General features: G+C 39.6%; 1 protein-coding gene across 8 annotated transcripts in view; it reads left to right on the forward strand.

Annotated features, from left to right (window-relative positions):
* The window catches only part of apc (APC regulator of WNT signaling pathway), a 216,515-nt gene that overhangs the window by 182,937 nt on the left and 10,973 nt on the right, over nucleotides 1-22,605 (forward strand). For 7 of the 8 annotated variants that reach the window (XM_063068650.1, XM_063068647.1, XM_063068646.1 and 4 more), the window contains 6 exons: nucleotides 5,086-5,208; nucleotides 8,639-9,017; nucleotides 9,937-10,032; nucleotides 17,861-18,000; nucleotides 18,415-18,492; nucleotides 19,075-19,191. In XM_063068650.1, coding sequence (XP_062924720.1) covers nucleotides 5,086-5,208; nucleotides 8,639-9,017; nucleotides 9,937-10,032; nucleotides 17,861-18,000; nucleotides 18,415-18,492; nucleotides 19,075-19,191 — 933 coding nt within the window. The remainder of the gene's footprint in view (nucleotides 1-5,085; nucleotides 5,209-8,638; nucleotides 9,018-9,936; nucleotides 10,033-17,860; nucleotides 18,001-18,414; nucleotides 18,493-19,074; nucleotides 19,192-22,605) is intronic. The other variant, XM_063068651.1, reaches the window with a different exon arrangement.

Raw genomic sequence — 22,605 nt, forward strand, 5'->3', positions numbered from 1 at the left:
ATGTTGGTGCAGGCAGATGACCAGATAATGAGTTTGGACAGCAGATAGATCCACTTCTAGATTCTGCCATGAATGGAAAATTCCTCCTGGCATCAACCCTGTCAAACCCTTTCAGAACCTATTTCAATTAATTCACCCCTCATTCTTTTAAACTCCAGTTATAGACCCAATCTATTCAATTGTTTCTCATAAGTCAATCCCTTCATCCCCACATTGACCAAATCAACCTTCTCTGAACTGTCACAGTTAAATTATGAAAGGGTTGCCACAGTTTCATAAATTCTAAATTATGAAAATAAAAATGTAAAACAAATCTTCAAATACGTTCTCAGCAATGCAGTGTACAAATGTATCAAAACTGTAGTTTTTCTTGCATGTTGTAAAAGCCAACATTCAATTTACTGCTTGCTATACTTGCATTCTAACTGGTTTTCCCATCAGTCAGTCAAATCTCTCTGGAAAGCACATTCTATTGTCAGTTTCCATTTAAATAATACTTCATTCCACTGTTCTTCCTAAATAGTAAATAGATAATTCCATGTTTCTACATTTTATATTTCATCTGCCAATGCAGATGATTTGGGTTCTCTCCACATCTTCCTTTCTTGTCAGCAGATTGGACAACCATACATGTGGTTTCTCATCCAACTGTTAGCATGATTGTTAATCCAACATTCCAATGGTTCTCTCTTGCGGGTTATAATGCTGGTCTCCCACACAATAGCACCAGCCTTTATACACCTTTCCCAGTACTGCACCCCCTCGTTTAAGGGTGATTAGAAGATGATGGCAAGTACCTGCATAACTATCACATTTCCTTAAACAAACAACAGGAGGAACTCAGAGGGTCAGGCAGGATCTGTGGAGAGAAATAGACAACCAAAGTTTTGGGTTGAAATAGCGGTGGTTGGCCAGTATAAAGAGGTGAAGGGAAGGGGTGTAGCCAGAGCAGGCAAATGATAAGTGGTTCCAGGTAAGGAGGGTCATAGGCAGATGAAGGAGGAAAGAGTGGCATCTGGGAGATGATAGGTGGAAGCAACAGAGGGATGCAGAGATGGAATTTGATAAGAAAGGAAGATGGATCATGGAATCAAATAAAGGAAGTCTGATGGGCAGATGGCCTTGGGGACCCAGTGAGAGGAAAGTATGGATGATGGGCAGATGGAGGGTGGAGCAGAGAAAAATGTGGAATGAAATACAGTGATGTGTGGAACTGAGAGGTATGGGAGGAACTGGGTAGATCAGGAGGAGGGACAAAAGGAAAAGAGAGGAAGCAGATTACCTGAAATTCTGAAGGTTTGAATCTGAACATTTGAATGATTTTTACTTACATTGAAAGGTACAAGAGCAAAATTTGCTGCTAGCATGGAATGGCTCGTGTTTATTATTGATATTCGTTTGAACTGTGGGCACGCCTTTCTGGAACCACTCATGAGGGTAAATTTCCCAAAGGATTCTGATGCAAAATGTTCAGTCTTGTGCAATATTCTGCTGTTGTGTGTGGATAAGAACAAAGCCTGCTCTCAAAATGGTTTGAAAACTATACCTCTAGAGACCTTGTTAGATGTTGCTGCTAAGGACATTGAATGCTTTTGATCAGTCTTGAAAATCATTCCCAAACATCCCAAAAATTAAATTGTTAAACACTTAAAACTAAATCACTTAAATTATTTTAAAAGAATTTAAAACACTGCAAACTTCAAAATGCAAAGAGTGAAATCTGTTACTTGAGCTAAATGTGTATTACCTTTACTTTTCGAATGAGAGTACAGGTTTCCCCCGCCATCCGAAGGTAGAGTGTTCCAATGAAACGGTTTGTAAGCCGAAATGTCGTAAAGTGAAGAAGCAATTACCATTTATTAATATGGGAAAAATTTTTGAGCATTTCCAGACCCAAAAAATAATCTACCAAATCATGCCAAATAACACATAAGACCTAAAATAACAGTAACATATAGTAAAAGTAGGAATGATATGATAAATACACAGCCTATATAAAGTAGAAATACTTTTTGCAATCATTGAAGTACTGTCCAGCGCAGCGAAAATCTCACGCATGTGCTCTCGGCAGAAGCACTCTCTCCAGTAACCTTTAAGCTATGAGGCTGCCAAATCATACCAAGTAACAAATCATACTAAATAACACAAAAATACACAGCCCATATAAAGTAGAAATACTTTTTGCAATCATTGAAGCACAGTCTAGCGCAGCGAAAATCTCACGCAAGCACTGTCGGCGCAGGTGCTGTTGGCGGAAGCACTCTCTCCAGTAACCTTTAAGCTATGAGGCTGCCAAATCATACCAAATAACAAATCATACTAAATAACACAAAAATACACAACCTATATAAAGTAGAAATAATGTACAGTGTAGTTTCACTTATGGGAATCAGGATGGTGTGTTAGGCTGAGTTGTTGGAAATTGGGGTGGTGGGAGGTAGAGAAGACTGGGGTGTCATCTCATCGTAGTCTATTTCCAATCGGGCAGCCAGGTCATCATCTTCTATGTCTGCCTGCCTCGATGTCAAAGGTCGAGGTTAGTCGTCTGCTGTGGCTGATGTGCAGGACTTGAAAAACGACAGTATACTTGACTGCTGAGCCTCGCGCATTTTTAGATCATACAGTTCTTTGTAAGCACTCAAAACATCCTGCAAACCTGCCCTAAACCTACGTGCCATTTTAAAATTAAAGTCATACTTTTCTGCAATCATTGCAGCGCTGTCAATCACAGGGAAAATCTCATGCAACTGCTTCACGTTCAGTCCCTGGACGACTTCATTTTCGCTACTGCGTTCGGTTTCGATTGTTATCCTTTCCTCTTGCAATTGCACCAGCTCTTCATCTGTCAATTCTTGGTCATGGGATGCCAAAACCTCTTCAACATCATCTTCATCAACTTCCACAAACCCAGCCTCCTTAGCCAAGCTCACTGTTGTCGTATTTATTGTTGATGGTTCGAAGCCTTTAAAATCATTCACTGCTTCGGGACATAGTTTCCTCCAGCCATTTCTCATCGAGACTGTTAGCCTATCGAGAGCATCTCCAATGTTGGCGATTGCCAGTTTTATATTGTAGTCTTTCCAGATCTCTCGCAAAGATGCTTTGGAGTTGCCCTCTCTGTCAATAGCACTTACAATAAAATGCATCACATTTTGCGTATAGTAAGCTTTAATTGTGGCTATTAGGCCTTGGTCACACAGCTGCAGCAACGATGTCGTATTCGGCGGTAAGAACGCAACACGAATGTTACTGCCATACTCGGTAATGTCAGGCGGATGAGCAGCACAATTATCGACAATCACAGGACACCTATTATCGAGGTTATTTTCTCTACAGTATTTTTCAACAAAAGGACTAACGTATCTGCTCATGTACTCAGGAAAAAAAGCACTTGGGTGTTCCAACTGCTTGGATGTGAACGGAACACAACAGGAAGTGTTTTCTTATCAACGCCTTTAAGTGCCCTCGGATTTTCTGAATGGTACACTAGTAGAGGCTTAGTGGTGTTAATAATGGGCATTAGGATAAACCTGTCCTTTGATGCCTTGTGTCCCTTAGCCTGCTTTTCTTCTTTCGAAATAAATGTCTTACTCAGCAATTTTTTACAATAAATTGCAGTTTCATCACAGTTAAACACTTGCTTATACGAATAACCACCTTCTGTAGTTATTTTCTTCAGTTCTGCTGGGAACCTTACAGCAGCTTCAGTACAGTATCAGCCGAAGCACTCTCTCCAGTAAACGTTAAACTATGGAGCTGCTCTCGCCTCAGAAACCGATCAAACCACTCGTGACTACCTTTAAATTCCACTTTCGCAACACTTTCATCACCATTGGCCAGTGCTTTCTGTTTCAGCTTATTAAAAAGACTGATTGATTTCTCCTTAAGTATAAGATAACTTAAAGGAACACCATGTTTTGTACACCCATCAATCCACTCAAGCAATAGACTTTCCACTTTATCCATTACTGGATGCCGACTAAGAGAGACCACTTTGCTACGAGCAGAACCAACAGTAACATCGGCAGCTTTCAAGATTTTTTCTCTCTGCGTATAAATAGTGCGAATGTTGGATGCAGGCAAGTTCAACGCGCAGACAATGTCCTTACTTCGTTCACCACGATCAAAATGCTTAATTATGTCTCGCTTTACGCTAAGTGTAACACCCTTACAAGCTCTTTTAGGCTTTTCCGATACCTTCGAACTTATCTTGCTAACAGATGCACAAAATAAATCAAGATAAAACACATGTTTAAGCAATGGCGGCTAGAATGCAGTTCTGGGGGAGGAACTTGGCTGTTCGGGCACACGCCGCCATTTTTTTTTGCACGCCGCCATTTTTCGCGCGCTGCTTTTTTCGTAACAGGGAAAAACCTGTTAGCGAAAACAGGGTACTAATGTAGGTCTTTCATAACAGTGAGGTTTCGTAAAGTGAACATTCGAAAAGCAGGGGACACCTGTATAGCAATTCCTGCTCAGGTGCATAATACCTGCCACATTCCCTAGTGTAATGTTGGGCATTGTGGTAATTTTGCACTCTGCCATTGGACTACATGAGAAGCCCAACATTGGAGCATGGTTCTGAAAATGTCAGCAATCAAGTTTACACATGAACCCAGGTTTTATGCAGAAATGGCACCATTTCCAAAGAAGCTTCAGATCACGAGGACACTGAATCTTGCAATGAGAGATGTACCTCGCTGTCCCCAATGTTCCTGAATTTAGAAGAATGCCAGACAGGTCAGATTGCGTTGCACTAGCTTTAATCTGAACCAGCTGCCAAAATCTTCACACCCACATTCACAGGGAGGGAAGTGATTACTTTGGGTTGTTATTCTCGATCAGCAAATAGACATATAGCCATTTTCAGAATTCTGCCTTCACTAGCAAGATTCATCTACACATTCACATCGTGAGGCTAACGTTGCCATTGGTATTACGTAATTATTTGTGCACAGAGTTGTTTTTTGAGTTCACCCGCACTGTAGTTGCAAAATTACTTAAAAATGTTTAAAAAACTCATAACATTTTGGAAAGATTTTTGTTTATTTAGCAAACTTAGAATTTGTATCATCTGCATTTTAGGGTTCAGGATCACGAGTTGAACAAGATACTACTAGTGTAATGAGCTGCAGTAACTCCTACTCAGTTCCTCGAAGACTGACAAATCACCTGGGTACCAAGGTAACCGAAGATTCCAGACTACAGGTCGCTACACTGCATTTTTTCTAATACGTCAATTATAACAATGCTTTGGCTGCTTTACTAGTATGTTTGCTATTTTCATTAACAAATGCATGTGGTTGGTTATCCTTACTGTGTCCTTTTAAAGATATTTACAAAAAAATGGTGTTTACTAATCTGATAACTGATATCTGATATTTTAGCTGCATTCCACATATGCAGTGAAAAATAAAAGAACATAGTAAGGATTATATTTGAACTAAGCTTAGTGTCAAAAAAATCAACAGAATTAGAATTACTGCATCCAGGAATAGAATCACTAGTTCAGTCTATGTTAATACTCTAATATAGTAACTTGTATATACAAAGGAAACAAAAGTTATCTGATTTCTAACAACTTAAAATCTGACATTAATTTGAATGATACTAACCCAGTTTTTTAATCATCTGGCTTCGAATTACAAGCATAGAAATGGCATTGCTTGCTTAGCTGTAATGAGTTTGCTGGCAATTAATACTTCAAATTGTTTCCTGAAAGATTTGAATTCTATTAGCATTTTAAAATAGTTACAAACTATTCGGTGGTAGCCTTGGCTAAATGGTAGAGTGATACTGGTCACTGAACTGTAAATATTTGGCTATGTATAGTTAAGTCTTTAAATTGATTTACAGGAATGATAGTTCGAAAGGAGTGTTCACCTGTTATGAATGATTTCCATATTGGTACATGATAGAACTTAAGACAGGAGTAGGACTGATGAACTCTCACCTAGTGGAACAGCCATGTATTCAGAATGAATGCCGTGTATCAAATTATCATTGCTGTCTGACTTAAAGGAGATTTGAAGATTGTGGGAGTAGAGTGAAATTGACGCACCCAAAGGCTAAAATTTCTGATTTTTAAGGACTTTATTTCGGGGTGTTTATGTGTTGGGAGAGGGGAGTTCAGGATGGTGATAAAGACTGAATTGGGTGGGAATCTGCACCAATCACCTACTCTTCATAATTTTTTCCCAGTACTTGAGAGTTTATATAAGTAACGGATACCCCCCCGCCCCCCAGTAAATGTGACAAAGGCCCACTTTTAGCGATCTCATCCCGACTTTAACAACTAAATAAAATTTGAATGTTTTCTAAGCATACCTACTCACACTAACTTGGAAATAATATTTCTAAACAGTTAAAACTGATCTGGAAATACAATGCTATACAAAATAAGAAAATAAATCCACAATGAAATGAGGTTTTAATTTGCATGGTGTACCTGCTCTACATAATCAGATAATTAATTTTAAATCTGGGGCTAAATACTCTAGTGATTGTATTAGGTTGAAGTTACTGCTGATAAGTATTAGAAATTGCAGCACCAGCTGTGTGTCGAGACTTTGGTATGTGGGAACTTCTGTTGGGACTTCCCCGATTTCCACAACTGCCTTTTGAGTTGATTCAGCACAGAGTCAGGAACTGAAATAATCAGAGGCAAGTTGTCCTGAGATTCTTCTCAGACGAGGAAATACAGGTAAAGGAAGAAGCAGTGTGTCACTCATTTATCATTTTGTGAAGAATCAACATATTCTACATATTGGAATTTTTATTTCCATGAGTAATTTAAAACTGAAAGAACTCATCAGCGTGATTGCTTCCAATTAAAGTTATTGAGAATCTTAATTGTTTTTCAATTAACAAAATTTAACATAGTGATTAAACCATAAAAGATTTAGAGAGCATGTAGAGAAAAATCAGTCATGGAGTCACCGAGAAATGGACACAGACACTTTGGCCCATCTCGTCTGTGCCAAACTATTAATTGCTTCATCCCATCGACCCGGAACTTAGCCCTCCATATCCCTCACATGCATGATTCTATCCAAATTGGCCTTCACTGTTGAAATCAAACCCCCATCCACCACTTCTGTTGATAGCTTGTTCCATACTTTCACTACCCTCTGAGGGAAGATATTCTCCCTCATGTTCCCCTTAAATATTTCACCTTTCACACTTATCTCATGACCTCTTAGAGCAGGGATTCCCATCCTGGAATTCATGGACAAGGCGGTTAATGGTAGGGATTCATGTCATGAAAAAGGTGGCGAACCCCCATCTTGGAGCCTTTCTTAAACAACAGAATATGATTACCTATCCTCGAAACCTATGGCATCTCACCCATGGCTAAGGATATTTTAAATATGTCTGCTGGACCTTTTGCAATTTCTGCACTAGCCTTTCACAATGTCCAAGGGAATACCTTGTCAGGCCCTGGGGATTTATCCACTTTAATTTGCCTCAAGACAGCAAACACCTTCTCAGTATTCTGAATATGGTCCATGGCCTCACTGTTGCTTTGCCTCACTTCTTCTGTAGACAGTGTGCATCTCATGAGTAAATTCAAATGCAAAAAAATCCATTTAAAATCTCCCTGCCTCATTCAGCTCCATGCATAAATTATCATTGATCTTCCAGAGGACTAATTGTGACCCACACTATCCTTTTGCTCTTAATCTATCTACAGAAGCCCTTGGGATTCCCCTTCACCTTGTCTGCTCGAGAACCTCATGCCTTCTTTTCGCCCTCCTGAGTTCTTTCTTTAGTGTTGTCCTGTATTTCTTATACTCCTTAAGTACCTCATTTGTTCCTTCCTGCCTATACTTGTGATGCATCTCCTCCTCCTTTTTAACCTGGGCCTCAACATCTTTCAAAAAAAAAACGAAGTTCCCTAAACCTGCTATCATTGCTTTATTATTTTGATAAGAACATACAAAGTCTGTACTCCCAAAACTTCTCCTTTGAAAGCTTCCCACTTACCAAGTACACCTTTGCCAGAAAACTTGTCCCAATCCACACTTGTCAGATCCTTTCTGACACCATCAAAATTGGCCTTTCTTCAGTTTAGAATCTCTACCCGAGAACCAGACCTATCCAGCTCCATAATTATTTTGAAGCAAATGGTATTATGATCACTAGATGCAAAGTATTTCCCTGCACAAACTTCTGTCACCTGCCCTGTTTCATTCCCTAACTGGAGAACTGGTATTACCTTTTCACCCTCTAGTTTGGACCTATGTTTATTGATTAAAAATTGTTCCCTTTAGCAGGAACATAGAATGAAGTTGCCGTATGGAATATTTGCAATCAAATTCAGAACTCAAGAATTTCACTAGTTTTTGTTTGCAGATTTGTACCTTCTGATATTTGTATTAGAATAAAAAATGACATGGTTAGATGCAAATAAAAGAGATAGTTATTCAAACAGTTGAATTATTGTATTAATATTTCTACATCTGCTTAGGGATCTGGTGATAAAGTCAAGAGAAATGATAAGAGGAATTGAATTAGGAAAAATTGTAGTTCGGTGTATTGTTTCCAAATGAATATTTTTTGTTATTTGGCTTTATATTAATAATCGTAGATCCGTAATGTGAATAGAATTAACCTTTCTGGTTCACTTGGGCTATAGGTGGAAATGGTATACTCGCTGCTGTCAATGCTTGGCACACACGACAAGGATGATATGTCTCGAACTTTGCTAGCAATGTCTAGTTCTCAGGACAGCTGCATAGCTATGCGTCAGTCTGGTTGTCTTCCACTGCTCATACAGCTTTTGCACGGCAATGATAAAGACTCTGTGCTGCTCGGCAATTCACGTGGCAGTAAGGAGGCCCGTGCACGGGCTAGTGCTGCACTACACAATATCATCCATTCGCAGCCAGATGACAAGAGAGGAAGACGGGAGACCCGTGTTCTTCACCTGCTGGAACAGATCCGTGCATATTGTGAGACATGTTGGGAATGGCAGGAGGCACATGAACAAGGCGTTGATCAGGATAAAAATCCAAGTATGGCATTTTCTGAGGAGTGTTTTATGTGACTAACTTTGGATTTTTTATTATTAAAAAAGATGCAACCTTTCAAAAAATTTATTATATGCATAATATTATTAGTTGGTTTTTTTTGTAAATATGAGAAATAATCCTGTACAATAAGAGGTTTGGGTTTCTCAGGAAACACAACTTGGAGGCTTTTCCAGCTAATTGGAATATATCATCCTTTCCCTTCTTGAATGTCCATTGCATCTGGACTGCTTGTATTAATGCATTCAGTTTAATTATCATTACCTGTCTGCTAAACATTTATGCAATGCTTGATTTATATGTGCTTACTCAAAAGCTAGCACTCATTTTGTGCACTGTATAGTTTCTATTTAGATTAGTGTTTTCTGAATGTCCATTTAGTTTATAAGATATTTTGCAGAATGATATACTGTTATGGCACTGAAAGTGACTATATTAGTATATCATGTTTTAATACCTTTTCATCTTCGTAAATAGTTCAATTAATTTTGAAATTCAGGTTCCTTAGAGTTGATTAAACAGTTTTACTATCAACAGAAAAAATGCTATGAATGTAAGCCTGTTTTTTGCGTATCTGTATTCTAACTGATTGAGAAGTTGGACAGACAAATGCAGCAGTGGAAAGCATTTCCTGAAATGTTTAATGTACATTTAGAAATTTGAACTGTTCTTATTGCATCAATCAAAAGGTTTGCTAGTTTAAAGCAAACCTTTTGATTGATGCAATAAGTGATAGCAAATGTAATTTGTCATTTGTTGGACAAGGAATAGTACATCAGTATTTGTAGAGGTTCATTTTATTGACCAATGATTCCTAGAATTTGTTCCTAATGTTCACTGATTATAATACTGAAATTTGAATTACACACATAAATCTCAATTCAAAGGCATTGTATTTCCATAGTGCCATCTCCAGTGGAACACCAGATCTGTCCTGCAGTGTGTGTCCTGATGAAGCTTTCCTTTGATGAGGAACACAGGCATGCAATGAATGAACTTGGTAAGTTATATCAAACATGTTTTCTGGATTAGATTCCATACATAGTTCAAACATAGTTCGGAGCAGAACAATACAGTGGGCCCTCCTTATCCGCGAGGTATTGGTTCTGGGACCCCTCGCGGATACCAAAAAACACAGATGCTCAAGTTCCTTATTCAACCTGTTTTAATGCGGTGGACTTTAGGACCCAGCAGAACTCCAGACCTTATTTAACCTGTCTCAGTGCGCATTAGGACCCGGCGGTGGAGCTCTGAATCCGCAGTGTTTCTGTTCACGAAAGTAATCATGATCGCGATTTAAAATAAAGTGGAAATAATAAAGCGATCAGAAAGAGGTGAAACACCATTGGTCATTGGAAAAGCATTAGGCTACAGTCGGTCAACGATCGGTGCAACCTTAAAGGATAAAATGAGAAAGGCCCTGCCCGATTACTACAATTATTACTAAGCAACGCAGTGGTTTAATTATTGGGTTTTGGGTTTTTGATCCTGCACTTCAACCCAGCAGGGATGGACAGCATGCTCGGGAGCGACCTGTTACTGGATCGAACTTGGGAACTTCTGTTCCCGAGCCCGGCACTGAAACTTGTGTTTCTTAAGTATTTTATATGCCTAGAAAGGTAAAATATATACTATATACTGAGACAAACGTTTGACTAACTGACACTGAATAATACCGGATGTACCTGTTCCGACTTACTTAGTAAGCGAACTTCCGGTTTTTTTTTCAATGTCGATCCACAATAACCTACGCACATCCTCCCGTACACTTTAAATCATCTCTAGATTACTTAGAATACCTAATACAATGTAAATGCTATGTAAAATAGTTGTTATACGGCATTGTTTAGGGAATAATGACAAGAAAAAAAAAGTCTGTACATGCCAGCACTTGCTGTTCGAGCACTTTCAGGTTTTCTCGATTCGCGGTTGGTAGAATTTGCGCATGCGGAACTCGCGGATAAGGAGGGCTGACTGTGATGAGTTAATGATCCTTGGTTGGAAATCCTTAGAGGAACCCTACTGTTGGATTCCAAAACTGTGCATCATAGATTTGATTTCCAATTTTGCTTTGGAATATTTTTGGATGAGGGGTCAGAACAAAAGTGGAGTTGCAGAACCGAGGTTTGCTCCATCAAAGTGCACTCTGCTATTGTAAGAAGAGCAATGATGTTGACCTCCACCATTTGCAGGTTCAGTCTACAGTTCAATACAACATTGTTATTGTGCAAAATACTGGGACACATAGTTGTTGGTCAACTTGTTTTGCTGTGTGTAGTATCTTGTAAAAAGAGGTGTTCAATTTTTATATCAATTATTTGATTTTCTTTTGAAATCTATTATATTATTGAAGCACACCCATAGTATTGGCCTTTTCACAAGGTTACACTAAATAAAACCAGCAAGAATTACAGATTTTCTTTGCTCGGAGAGCTAAGAGAAGAAATGAGTAAGCTTTTAGATATGTAATGCAAGAATAGTTTGCACACAAGTGCATGTCTGACACTGTGACCACTCAAAGTTTGGTCATTGTGATCCTTAGTCCCCCAGCATATGCAGTCATCTATGTATATCAACTTCGGATGTACATAAACCAATAAAACCATCCATTAAGGGGAAAGTGATTTTCAAATTCACATGCAAATCTAGAGGGAAAGATAAAGCCAGCAGACCCAATGATTTACAGTGCAAAGAATTGTCATTAGTTAGCAAAAATAGCTGTACAATCCTTGAGGGTAACCAAGATCCTTTTGATCAGTGGGTCTGTTTAATGGGTTTGTGGAATTCTCCTAAGGCATGTGATTCAAACAAGGTAACAACCTTCAGTAAGTTAACAAGTACATGAGTGCCATGTGCATTAATTGTTAATTATGTAGCCACTTCTGATGCTTTTATGCCAGCATTGCATATACATTTGTTATTTTGTCTCTGGATAGTGGGTAGGATATGCTCACTCTTCATTTTGGAGCAGAAGAACCCAGGCCAGAATAGTTGCTGGCTGAGGCCATCAAATATTTGTACACCTGCTTAAAAGCTTCATGCAAAATTCTATTGATTATGCAAAGTTGCTAATTAACCAACCCACACACTACGCACACTATTCCAATGATTTATTACTGATGCTTCTCCTCCACCCATAGTCATGATCAGCTCTTTCCTCCAATCAAAACAAACTTCTGGAGGAATCCAGTGGGTCTGGCAGCTACTTTAGTGGAAAATGGACAGTTGTCATTTTGGGCTGAGGCCCCTCATCTGGACTGAGATAAAAGATCACATGATGCCCACCCAACAATGTACTGTAATGTATATTACTGTCTGGCATCTCTTTTCATGCGGTGACCATCCCTCCAACTCAGTTCCTTAATCGTGAGGAGAGGCCGAGGAGGAAGTGAGGAAATCTTGGGTGTCAGGCATTGTAAACCATTGGAGCCTCTTCTTCCAGGGAATTTGAGGCTTGACATTACAGGACTGAACTATCAAGTTTGCAGGTGATCAAAACATGGATGCATGGTATACTGTAGGAGGATATGTAGATGGGTAGCATCAGCTAAGAAATCAGAAGAGTTACATTTTGTAGGAGGAATGAGAAGAGACATTGTAAACCATAGAATCATCATCATCAGGTGCCATGCCCAGTTTGAGCTTTGACTGCCATGGCCCACACACTCCTGTTTCAGGTCAAGTGAATCAGTTCATTGGTACTCATTTCCAGTTCTCTGGCTGCTGTCTTCATCATCATTTGTCTTTGTCTTCCTCTTGCTTTCTTCCCTTCAATCTTTCTCATAATTACTGTGCATTCTAACTCCTGTTTCCTAATTACATGTCCAATGAAGTTACGTTGCCTTTTCATGATCTCATACATTATTTCTCTTTCTGTGTTTGCTCTGTTCATGATATCCTCGTTAGATATTTGTTTCGTCCATGATATTCTTTGCATCTTCCTCAAAAACACATCTCTGCTGCTTCAATTCATTTCCTCATGTTACTAGATATTGTCCAACATTCTGAGCCATATAACATAACTGGATAAACGTAACATTTCAGTACTCTAAGGCGGGTTGAATGCCTAGTTTAGTATTGGTCAGTATACTCTTCATTCTCGTAAAGGTGTCTTTTGCCATCCCTATTCTTCTTTTGATTTCCGTGTCCCACCTGCCATCTGATGTCACCCAGCTTCCCAAGTTGCAAAAGTTCTGTACTTGTTTTATGTCTTCCCCATTTATTCGCAGCCTGCAGATAGGATTCTCCTTCTTTTTGGATATCACCATACATTCTGTCTTTTTGCAATTGATAGACCTATTTTTGCACCTTCTTCAACAACCATATCAATTAAGTTTTATAGTTCTTCCTCCGTACTTGCAATTACCACAGTGTCATCCGCATATTTGAAATTATTGATGTTTTCACCACCAACTTTGATTCCCAAGATGTCTCTTATTTTTTGTAATATTGTTTCACTGTACACACTAAATAAATCAGGGGAGAAAATACACCCTTGTCTCATGCCTCTCTGGCACTGAGCCTGGCACTGTTGTGCAGGAGGGAAAGAGGGAGAAGAGGAATGCGGTAGTCATAGGGGATTCCATAGTTAGGGGAACAGGCAGGAGATTCTGTGAGCCTGATAGAGATACCCGCATGGTGTGTTGCCTCCCGGGTGCCAGGGTACGGGATGTCTCGGATCAGGTCCAGAATATTCTGAAGGGAGAGGGCGAGCAGCCAGTTGTCTTGGTACATGTTGGTACCAGTGACATAGATAGGAGAAGGGAGGAGGTCCTGAAGAGAGATTTCCGGGAGTTAGGAAGGAAGCTGAAAAGCAGGACCTCCAAGGTAGTAATCTGGGGATTGCTACCTTTGCCACATGTTAGCGCGGGCAGGAATCGTAGGATCAGGCAGACAAATGTGTAGCTGAGAGACTGGTGCAGGGGGCAGGGCTTCAGATTCTTGGATCATTGGGATCTGTTCTGTTCAGAATGGACGGGTTACACCTGAACCCGAAGGGGACCAATATCCTTGCGGGAAGGTTTAATAGAGCTGTTAGGGAGGGTTTAAACTAATTTGGCAGGGGGATGGGAAATGGAATGATAGAGTGGAGGAAGGGGAAAACAGAAATAAATCTAAGGTGGTGAACAGTAAAGATGTGGCAAATGAAATACAATGTTGGAAAGTGTATGGTTATGCACTTTGGCAGAAGAAATAAACGAGCAGACTATTATTTAAATGGAGAGAATTCAAAGTTCTGAGATGCAATGGGACTTGGGACTCCTCGTGCAGGATACACTTAAGGTTAACCTCCATGTTGAGTCGGTGGTGAAGAAGGCTAATGCAATGTTGGCATTAATTTCTAGAGGAATAGAGTATAGGAGCAGGGATGTGATGTTGAAGCTCTATAAGACGCTGGGGAGACCTCACTTGGAGTACTGTGGGCAGTTTTGGTCTCCTTATTTAAGAAAGGATGTGCTGACGTTGGAGAGGGTACAGAGAAGATTCACTAGAATGATTCCGGGTATGAGAGGATTAACATATGAGGAACATTTGACCGCTCTTGTACTGTATTCCTTGGAGTTTAGAAGAATGGGGGGGACCTCATAGAAACATTTCGAATGTTGAAAGGCATGGACAGAGTGGACGTGGCAAAGTTGTTTCCCATGATGGGGGAGTCTAGTACAAGAGGGCATGGCTTAAGGATTGAAGGGCGCCCATTCAAACAGAGATGTGAAGAAATTTTTTTAGCCAGAGGGTGGTGAATCTATGGAATTTGTTGCCACAGGCGGCAGTGGAGGCCAAGTCATTGGGTGTATTTAAGGCAGAGATTGATAGGTATCTGAGTAGCCAGGGCATCAAAGGTTATGGTGAGAAGGCGGGGGAGTGGGACTAAATGGGAGAATGGATCAGCTCATGATAAAATGGCGGAGCAGACTTAATGGGCCGAATGGCCGATTTCTGCTCCTTTGTCTTATGGTCTTATAATCTCATCTTTTTCCATGATAACGGTACCGTCCTTTGCTTTCAGACATCCACCTGAAGAACAGAGGAGCTTTTTACCAGTGATATTCTTGATTTGTTGATGTAACTTTTTTGGATCAGTAATTGGAATTCTTTCTATTTGCTCACATTCCTGGTTTAATCATTCTTGTTTGGCTTTTTGACATAAGCTTTTAACTTTTTTATCTAAGGACATATTCTATAGGATTTACTTTCTTCCATCTCCTTTCTTCCATTAGATTTCATGAATATTCATAATAATTTCATATCATTATGAATACCTACTTTAAAAACCATCCAAGACGCTTGTGGACCTGAAAAGTCCAGGTGATAACACTAGAAATCAAATTGACTTTATTACTATAAACCAAAGATTTAGAATCTCAATGACTCAATGCAAAACATATCCAGGTGCAGACTGTAATAGTGACCATAACCCATTAGTATGTCATGTAAAAGTAAAACTTTAAAAAACTAAAGAAGTAAAAACCTGAACAATCCCTTGACTACTCGCAATTAAATAAAGAAGAAAACTTAAGACAAAAATTTACAATTGAAGTAAGGAATAGATTTCAAAGTCTAGAAATAAAATCTGTTGAAGATGATAGCAATCATGTAGAAATGAGTTTAACTCTCTAAAGGATGCCTTAGTAGAATCAGCAAAGTTAGTGATTCCTAAAAAAGAAAAAAGCACAAAGAATAAGTGGATGACAGATGAAATCAAAAATCTAATGGAAGAAACCATAGAATACTATTCTAAAAAAGGTTACAGATAAAGGGAGTTCTGGGGGTAAATATGAATAGTTTGTTGGAAGTAGCACAGTAGATGGAGAAAGTAGTTAAAATGAAAACCTTGGGTCCAGGGCTTTATAAATATAGATCATGGGAGCTTATAAGTCTTTCTGAACCTTTATAAAACACTGGTTTGGCCACAACTAGAGAATTGTGTTTGGCCTGTCCCCTAAAACTCTCACTAATTTTTATAGATGCACCGTAGAAAGCATTCTTCTAGGGTTCATGACAACCTGGTATGGAAGTTGTCCTGTCCAAGACCGGAAGAAGCTGCAGAAGATTGTGAACACAGCCCAACACATCACACAAACCAATCTTCCGTCCTTGGACTCACTTTACACCGCATGCTATCGGAGCAGTGCTGCCAGGATAATCAAGGACACAACCCACCCAGCCAACACACTTTTCGTCCCTCTTCCCGCTGGGGAAGGCTCAGGAGCTTGAAGACTCGTATGGCCAGATTTGGGAACAGCTTCTTTCCAACTGTGATAAGACTGCTGAACGGATCCCGGATCTGGGCCGTACCCTCCAAATATCCGGACCTGCCTCTCGTTTTTGTTTTTTTTTGCACTACCTTACTTTCCCTTTTCAATTTTCTATTTATGTTTTATAATTTAAATTTTTAATACTTACTATCAATTTGTACTCCAAGGAGCGCAAAGCGCAGAATCAAATATCACTGTGATGATTGTACGCTCTAGTATCAATTGTTTGGCGACAATAAAGTAAATCTGGACATGACAATTGAAAAAACACATGAAAGATTCAGAGAGGGTACCAGAGATGAGGGACTTTATTCACATAGATAGATCAGGGAATCAGAATCATGTTTCATATCAGGAGCATATATCATGAAATTTGTCGGTTTGATGCAGGAGTACATTATAATACATAATAATAAAAATAATAAATTACAATATATGCAAAAAATAATTAAGTAGTGCAAAAGGAGAGGTAAAAATACTGAAGAAGTGTTCATGGGTTCATTGTCCATTCAGAAATATGATGGTGAAGGGTTAAAAGCTGTTCCTGAAACATCAAGTTTGATTCTTCAGGCTCCTCTAACTCCTCCTTGATGGTAGCAATGAGAAGAGGGGTTGACCTGGGTGCAGTGTGTCCTGAATGATGGATGCTGCCTTTTTGAGGCATCACATTTTTGATGATGTCCTGGATGCTTGGGAGGCTACTACACATGGTGGAACTGGCTGAGTTTACAACTTTCTGCAGCTTAATCCAATTCTGTGCCGTGGCCCCTCCATACCAGATGGTGATGCAGCCAGTTAGAATGCTCTCCTTCGTACATACGTAGAAATTGACGAGTGTCTTTGGTGACATACAATTCTCCTCAAACTCCTAAAGAAATATAGCTGCTGTTGTGCCTTCTTTGTAATTACATCAATACGTTGGGCCCAGGATAGATCCTCAGGTAGGCGAAAGATAGAGAATAGAAGCTCAGATTGTTCTCCTTGGAACAAAAGAGAAGTTGCAGGAACATATGATTTTTAAAATCAGAATGGCACTGAGTGGATAGAAAATGTACTCATTGTTGGAAAATTCAAGAATGACAGGGCATAGAATGAAGATGAACAGCAAATAACCAACAGTGACGCCAGGGAAAGCTTTTCCTTTGCAACGAGTAGTAAGGGGTCTGAATGCACCACCAGAGATGGTAACAAAGGCAGATTCAGTTGTGATTTTAAAAGGGGGCTGAATTTTCAGCGTTATGGGGTGAGGGAACCAGCACTGTTCTAATGAGCCAGGACAGATACGGCAACCCTAGTAAGATCCTTTGACCTTGTAACTGCTCCATAATTTACTCTTTGATTAATTAAATATTTTACAGTGATAGCCTTCATTGTAATTGAAGGCTGCAAATTAATATTTAATGTATTGTTTAAAATTTTAAATGATGTTTTTGGCTCATGCTTTTAAAAACACATTATGAATACTTTCAAAGCTAACATTTTATACTCTATTCTTGGTTGGTGCAACTGTAACGAAACCCAATTTCCCTCAGGATCAATGAAGTATGACTGTTGTTATATCATATGCAGGTGGTTTACAGGCAATAGCTGAATTATTACAAGTGGATTGTGAAATGTATGGCCTCACCGATGACCATTACAGTGTTACATTGCGAAGATATGCTGGGATGGCACTTACAAATTTAACTTTTGGGGATGTTGCAAATAAGGTGAGCAGTTTGTTGCAGATGAAGTTTAGTTTTGCATTTTCATCATGCCCTTGACTTTTGGAGAGATGTAAATATGATTCCATTGTTTCTTTTTTGGGAGGGGGAGATTGGTTGCTTCAGAATGTCAGCAACAGCAAAAATTTTTTGTCACCTTTTCAAGAGAATGTGATGTATGAAATCATTGTAGATGGTCACATTCTGAACAATTATATTTAAATGAGAAGATACTTTAAGATTATCATAAAATTAATATGTATCAGACTTATTTATTTTGCACAGTCTTGTTCTACAAAACAGTCCCCACCTTGCACTCAATTCCTAATTTTCGGCCAATTTGTGTTTAAGTAGTCTTAATAATTAACTTCATTTCTTCATGTTACATCATGCTTCTGCAATACTGCTTCCTTTACACAGGCTACACTATGTTCTATGAAAGGTTGTATGAGAGCAATGGTGGCTCAGCTTAAATCAGAAAGTGAAGATCTGCAACAGGTAGGAATGGATATTAAACCTGAGCTTCAGTGAAGCGTCAGTATTTAATTTACTGGGTCAGTCAAAGTTCTTGAAGTATAAAGTTTCTCTGAATGCACTGAGTACCTAAAAAGATCATTCATGTGAGGTTACTGCCTTGCCACAGTGAGCATATACTTAAAAAGAATAATATAAATAAGGATTGAATTATCTCATCAAAATATCTTCTTTCATTTGCCAAGGGAGTATGTACAAATTCTTATATTGTCCAATTATTACATTTTTTTTCTTTTAATTGGATATGCAGGCTTGCATCTTTGAATCACATTTTACATTATTTGGCTGTTCATCACTGTGTATGTTCAACCCTAGTACAAATGTATAACCATTTCCTGAAAAAATTTTTGCCGCCTCTGTAATAATTTCTTATGACAATGGTTTCTCCAGTGGTCAGTTTTTCAGAAGTATTTTCATACATGAACGTGACTTTGAGCTTGCAGTCTAAACATTAAATTAGGAATAAATAGGAAATAAAATATAATAGTATATCTATAAAATCGTAGTATTCCCTATTATCATTACTTTAATTGTCAAATGTTTCAGGTAATTGCAAGCGTGTTGCGAAATTTATCATGGCGAGCAGATGTAAACAGTAAAAAGATCTTGCGTGAAGTTGGTAGTGTGAGTGCTTTAATGGAATGTGCACTGGATGTTAAAAAGGTAGGAAATGATTCTTTTCACAAAGTTGAAATTTATGATGTTTCCTCCCAGAAAGTTCACAAGAAAAGGTGACTTCCAGATATTCAGGGGTCTCTTGTTATCTTTGTTGATTATGTTTCAAACGCTCTTTTGCATGGCTATGATGCAACAACTACTTACCTTTCATAAAAATTAATTCTTTATGTGACAATTCAGCGCTTCCTTTGGAGGAAAGAATTGTCAACCAATAAATACGTGTCAGTTTTTATCCTACTACAAGGCCAGCTTACAAAGACTTGTTTAACTTCAGAAAAAGATTTTATATCATAAAACCATAAGACATTGGAGCAGAAGTTAGTCTATTTGTCCCATTGAATCTGTTCCACGTTCAATCACGACTGATCCTTTTTTTTTACCCCTCCTCTGCCCCACTTCACGGCCTTCTTGTAACCTTTGATGCTGTGCCCAATCAAGAACCTATCAAGCACTGCCTTAAATGCACCCAACGACCTAGTCTCCACAGCTGCCTGCGGTAACAAGTTCCACAAATTAACCACCCTCTGGCTAATGAAATTTCTCTGCATCTCTGTTTTAAATGGACGCCCCACTTTCCGGAGGCTGTGCCCTCTTGTCCTAGACTCCCCACCATGGGAAACATCCTTTCCACAACTGCTCTGTCTAGGCCTATCAACATTCGAAAAGATTCAATGAGATTCTCCCCCCCACCCCCATCCTTCTAAATTCCAGTAAGTACAGGCCTAGAGCCATCAAACGTTCCTCATATGATAATCCTTTCATTTCCGGAATCGTCCTTGTAAACCTCCTCTGAACTGTCTCCAATTCCAGCACATCTTTTCTTGGATAGGGAGCCCAAACTGTTTACAATATTCAAAGTGAGGTCTCACCAGTGTCTTATAAAGCCTCAGCATCACATTCCTGCTTTTTTCTAGACCTCTAGAAATGAGTGCTAACATTGCATTTGCCTTCTTCACCATCGACTCAACCTGTAAGTTAACCTTTAGGCTGTTCTGCACAGGAACTCCCAAGTCCCTTTGCATCTCAGATTTTTGATTTTCTCTCCATTTAGAAAATTGTCTGGTCTTTTATTTCTTCTCCCAAAGTGCATGACCATTTTCCAACATTGTATTTAATTTGCCACTTTCTTGCCCATTTCTCCTAATCTGTCTGTCCTTCTGTAGTCTATCTGTTTCCTCAACACTATCTGCCCCTCCACCAATCTTCGTATCATCTGCAAATTCGGCAACAAAGCCATCTATTCTATCATCTAAATTATTGATATACACCACAAAAAGAAGCGGTCCCAACACCGACCTTGCAGAACACCACTAGTCACTGGCAGCCAATCAGAAAAGGATCCTTTTATTCCCACTCACTGCTCCTACTAATCAGCCAGTGCTCTAACCATGCCAGTAACTTGCCTCTAATATCATGGGCTCTTAACTTGGTAAGCAGCGTATGTGGCACCCTTGTCAAAGGCCTTCTGAAAATCCAAATATACAATATCCACTGCATCCTCTTTATCTATCTTACTTGTAATCTCCTCAAAGAATTCCAACAAGTTCGTCAGGCAGGATTTCCCCTGAAGGAAACCATGCTGACTGTATCCTATCTTGTCCTGTGTCACCAAGTACTCCATAACCTCACCCTTAACAATTGACTCTGACATCTTCCTAACCACTGAAGTGAGGCTGGTTATCCGCAGTTCATCTGGTCCGGTTGACTTGTGTACCTTTAGGTCTTTCAGCTTTTTGAGCATCTTCTCCCTTGTAATAGTAACTGCACTCACTTCTCTTCCCTCCCACCCTTAAACATTTGGCACACTGCTAGTGTCTTCCACAGTGAAGGCTGATGCAGAAAACCTATTTAGTTTATCTGCCATCTCCTTGTCCCCCATTATTATTTCTCCAGCCTCATTTTCTAGTGGTCCTATATCCACTCTCATCTCTCTCTTACTTTTTATATACTTCAAAAAGCTTTTCTATCCACCTTAATATTGTTCCTTTAGATTATGAGGGCACATAGTCCTCTTTTATTGTCATTTAGTAATGCATGCATTAAGAAATGATACAATATTCCTCCGGTGTGATATCACAAAAACACAGGACAGACCAAGACTGAAAAACTAACAAAACTACATAATTATAACATATAGTTACAACAGTGCAACAATACCATAACTTGATGAAGAACAGTCCATGGCACAGTAAAAAAAGTTAAAAGTTTCTCTAAAGTCCCACATCTCACGTAGACTGGAGAAGGAAGAAAACTCTCCCTGCCATGCCCGACCACAGTCCGACTCTGAGTTGTCCGAAAACTTCAAGCTCTGATCAGCCCTTCGACACCGAGTACCAAGCACCATCTCGATCCAAATGTTTCGACCTCAGCCTCGGTCGCCAGCAGCAGGCAAAGCCGGGGATTTTGGGGCCTACCCCCCGGAGATTCTCGATCGCACAGTAACAACATGGCGAACCAGGCATTTCAGAAATTTCTCCGGATGTTCCTCTGCTTCTCGCGTCTGTCTTCATCAAATCAGAATTGTCCACAGCCCCTATTTATCAGAAACGATATCATTTCACTGGAGAGCTGCGCGCGCTGCGTCACGCTGCCATCTTCTCCTCCCGCCGAGTTTGCTAGCTTGCTTTCATATTTCATCTCAGCCTAGCTCTTTGAATTCTCTCTTCAGGACCTGTTTGCTTTTCCTTCCTATGTTCTTGGTACCAATATGTGCCAAGACATCTGGCTGCTCTCCCTCCCCCTCCAAAATGCTGTGGACACAATCTGAGATGTCCCTGACCCTGGCACCCAAGAGGCAACATACCATCCAGGTGTCACATTTGTGTCCACAGAATCTCCTGTCTGTTCCTCTGACTATTGAGTTCCCTATCACTACCACTCCCCTCTTCTCCCTCTTTCCCTTCTGCACCGTGGACCATGTTCAGTGCCAGTAACCTGGTCTCTGTGGCATTCCCCTGGGTGGTCATCCCCCACAATAGTATCCAAAATGGTATACTAATTATTGAGGGGAATGACCGCTGGGGTGCTCTGCACTAACTGCTCACTCACCTTCCCTTTCCTTCTCCTGACAGACACCCAGCTACCTGCCTCCAATTTAGGGGTGACTACTTCCCTGTAACTCCAATCGATAATCTCAACACTCTCCTGTACAAGCCAAATGTCATCCAGGACATTTTCTTGGAATCAATTTTCTAATTAGTTACTAAAGCAACTGACTATTGATCATAATGTGAATGAGGAAATTGAACAGTATTTAAGAAGGATTAATCTATAAGTGTGCTAAGAATCTCAGATGGTGATGTGGAAGCATACAGAAGTGAGGTAAATCAGCTGGTTAAATGGTGTCACAACAACAACCTTGCACTCAACATCGGTAAGACCAAAGAATTAATTGTGAAC

This window comes from Mobula hypostoma, chromosome 16 (assembly GCF_963921235.1).
Source record: "Mobula hypostoma chromosome 16, sMobHyp1.1, whole genome shotgun sequence".
In the NCBI taxonomy this organism is placed as follows: domain Eukaryota; kingdom Metazoa; phylum Chordata; class Chondrichthyes; order Myliobatiformes; family Myliobatidae; genus Mobula; species Mobula hypostoma.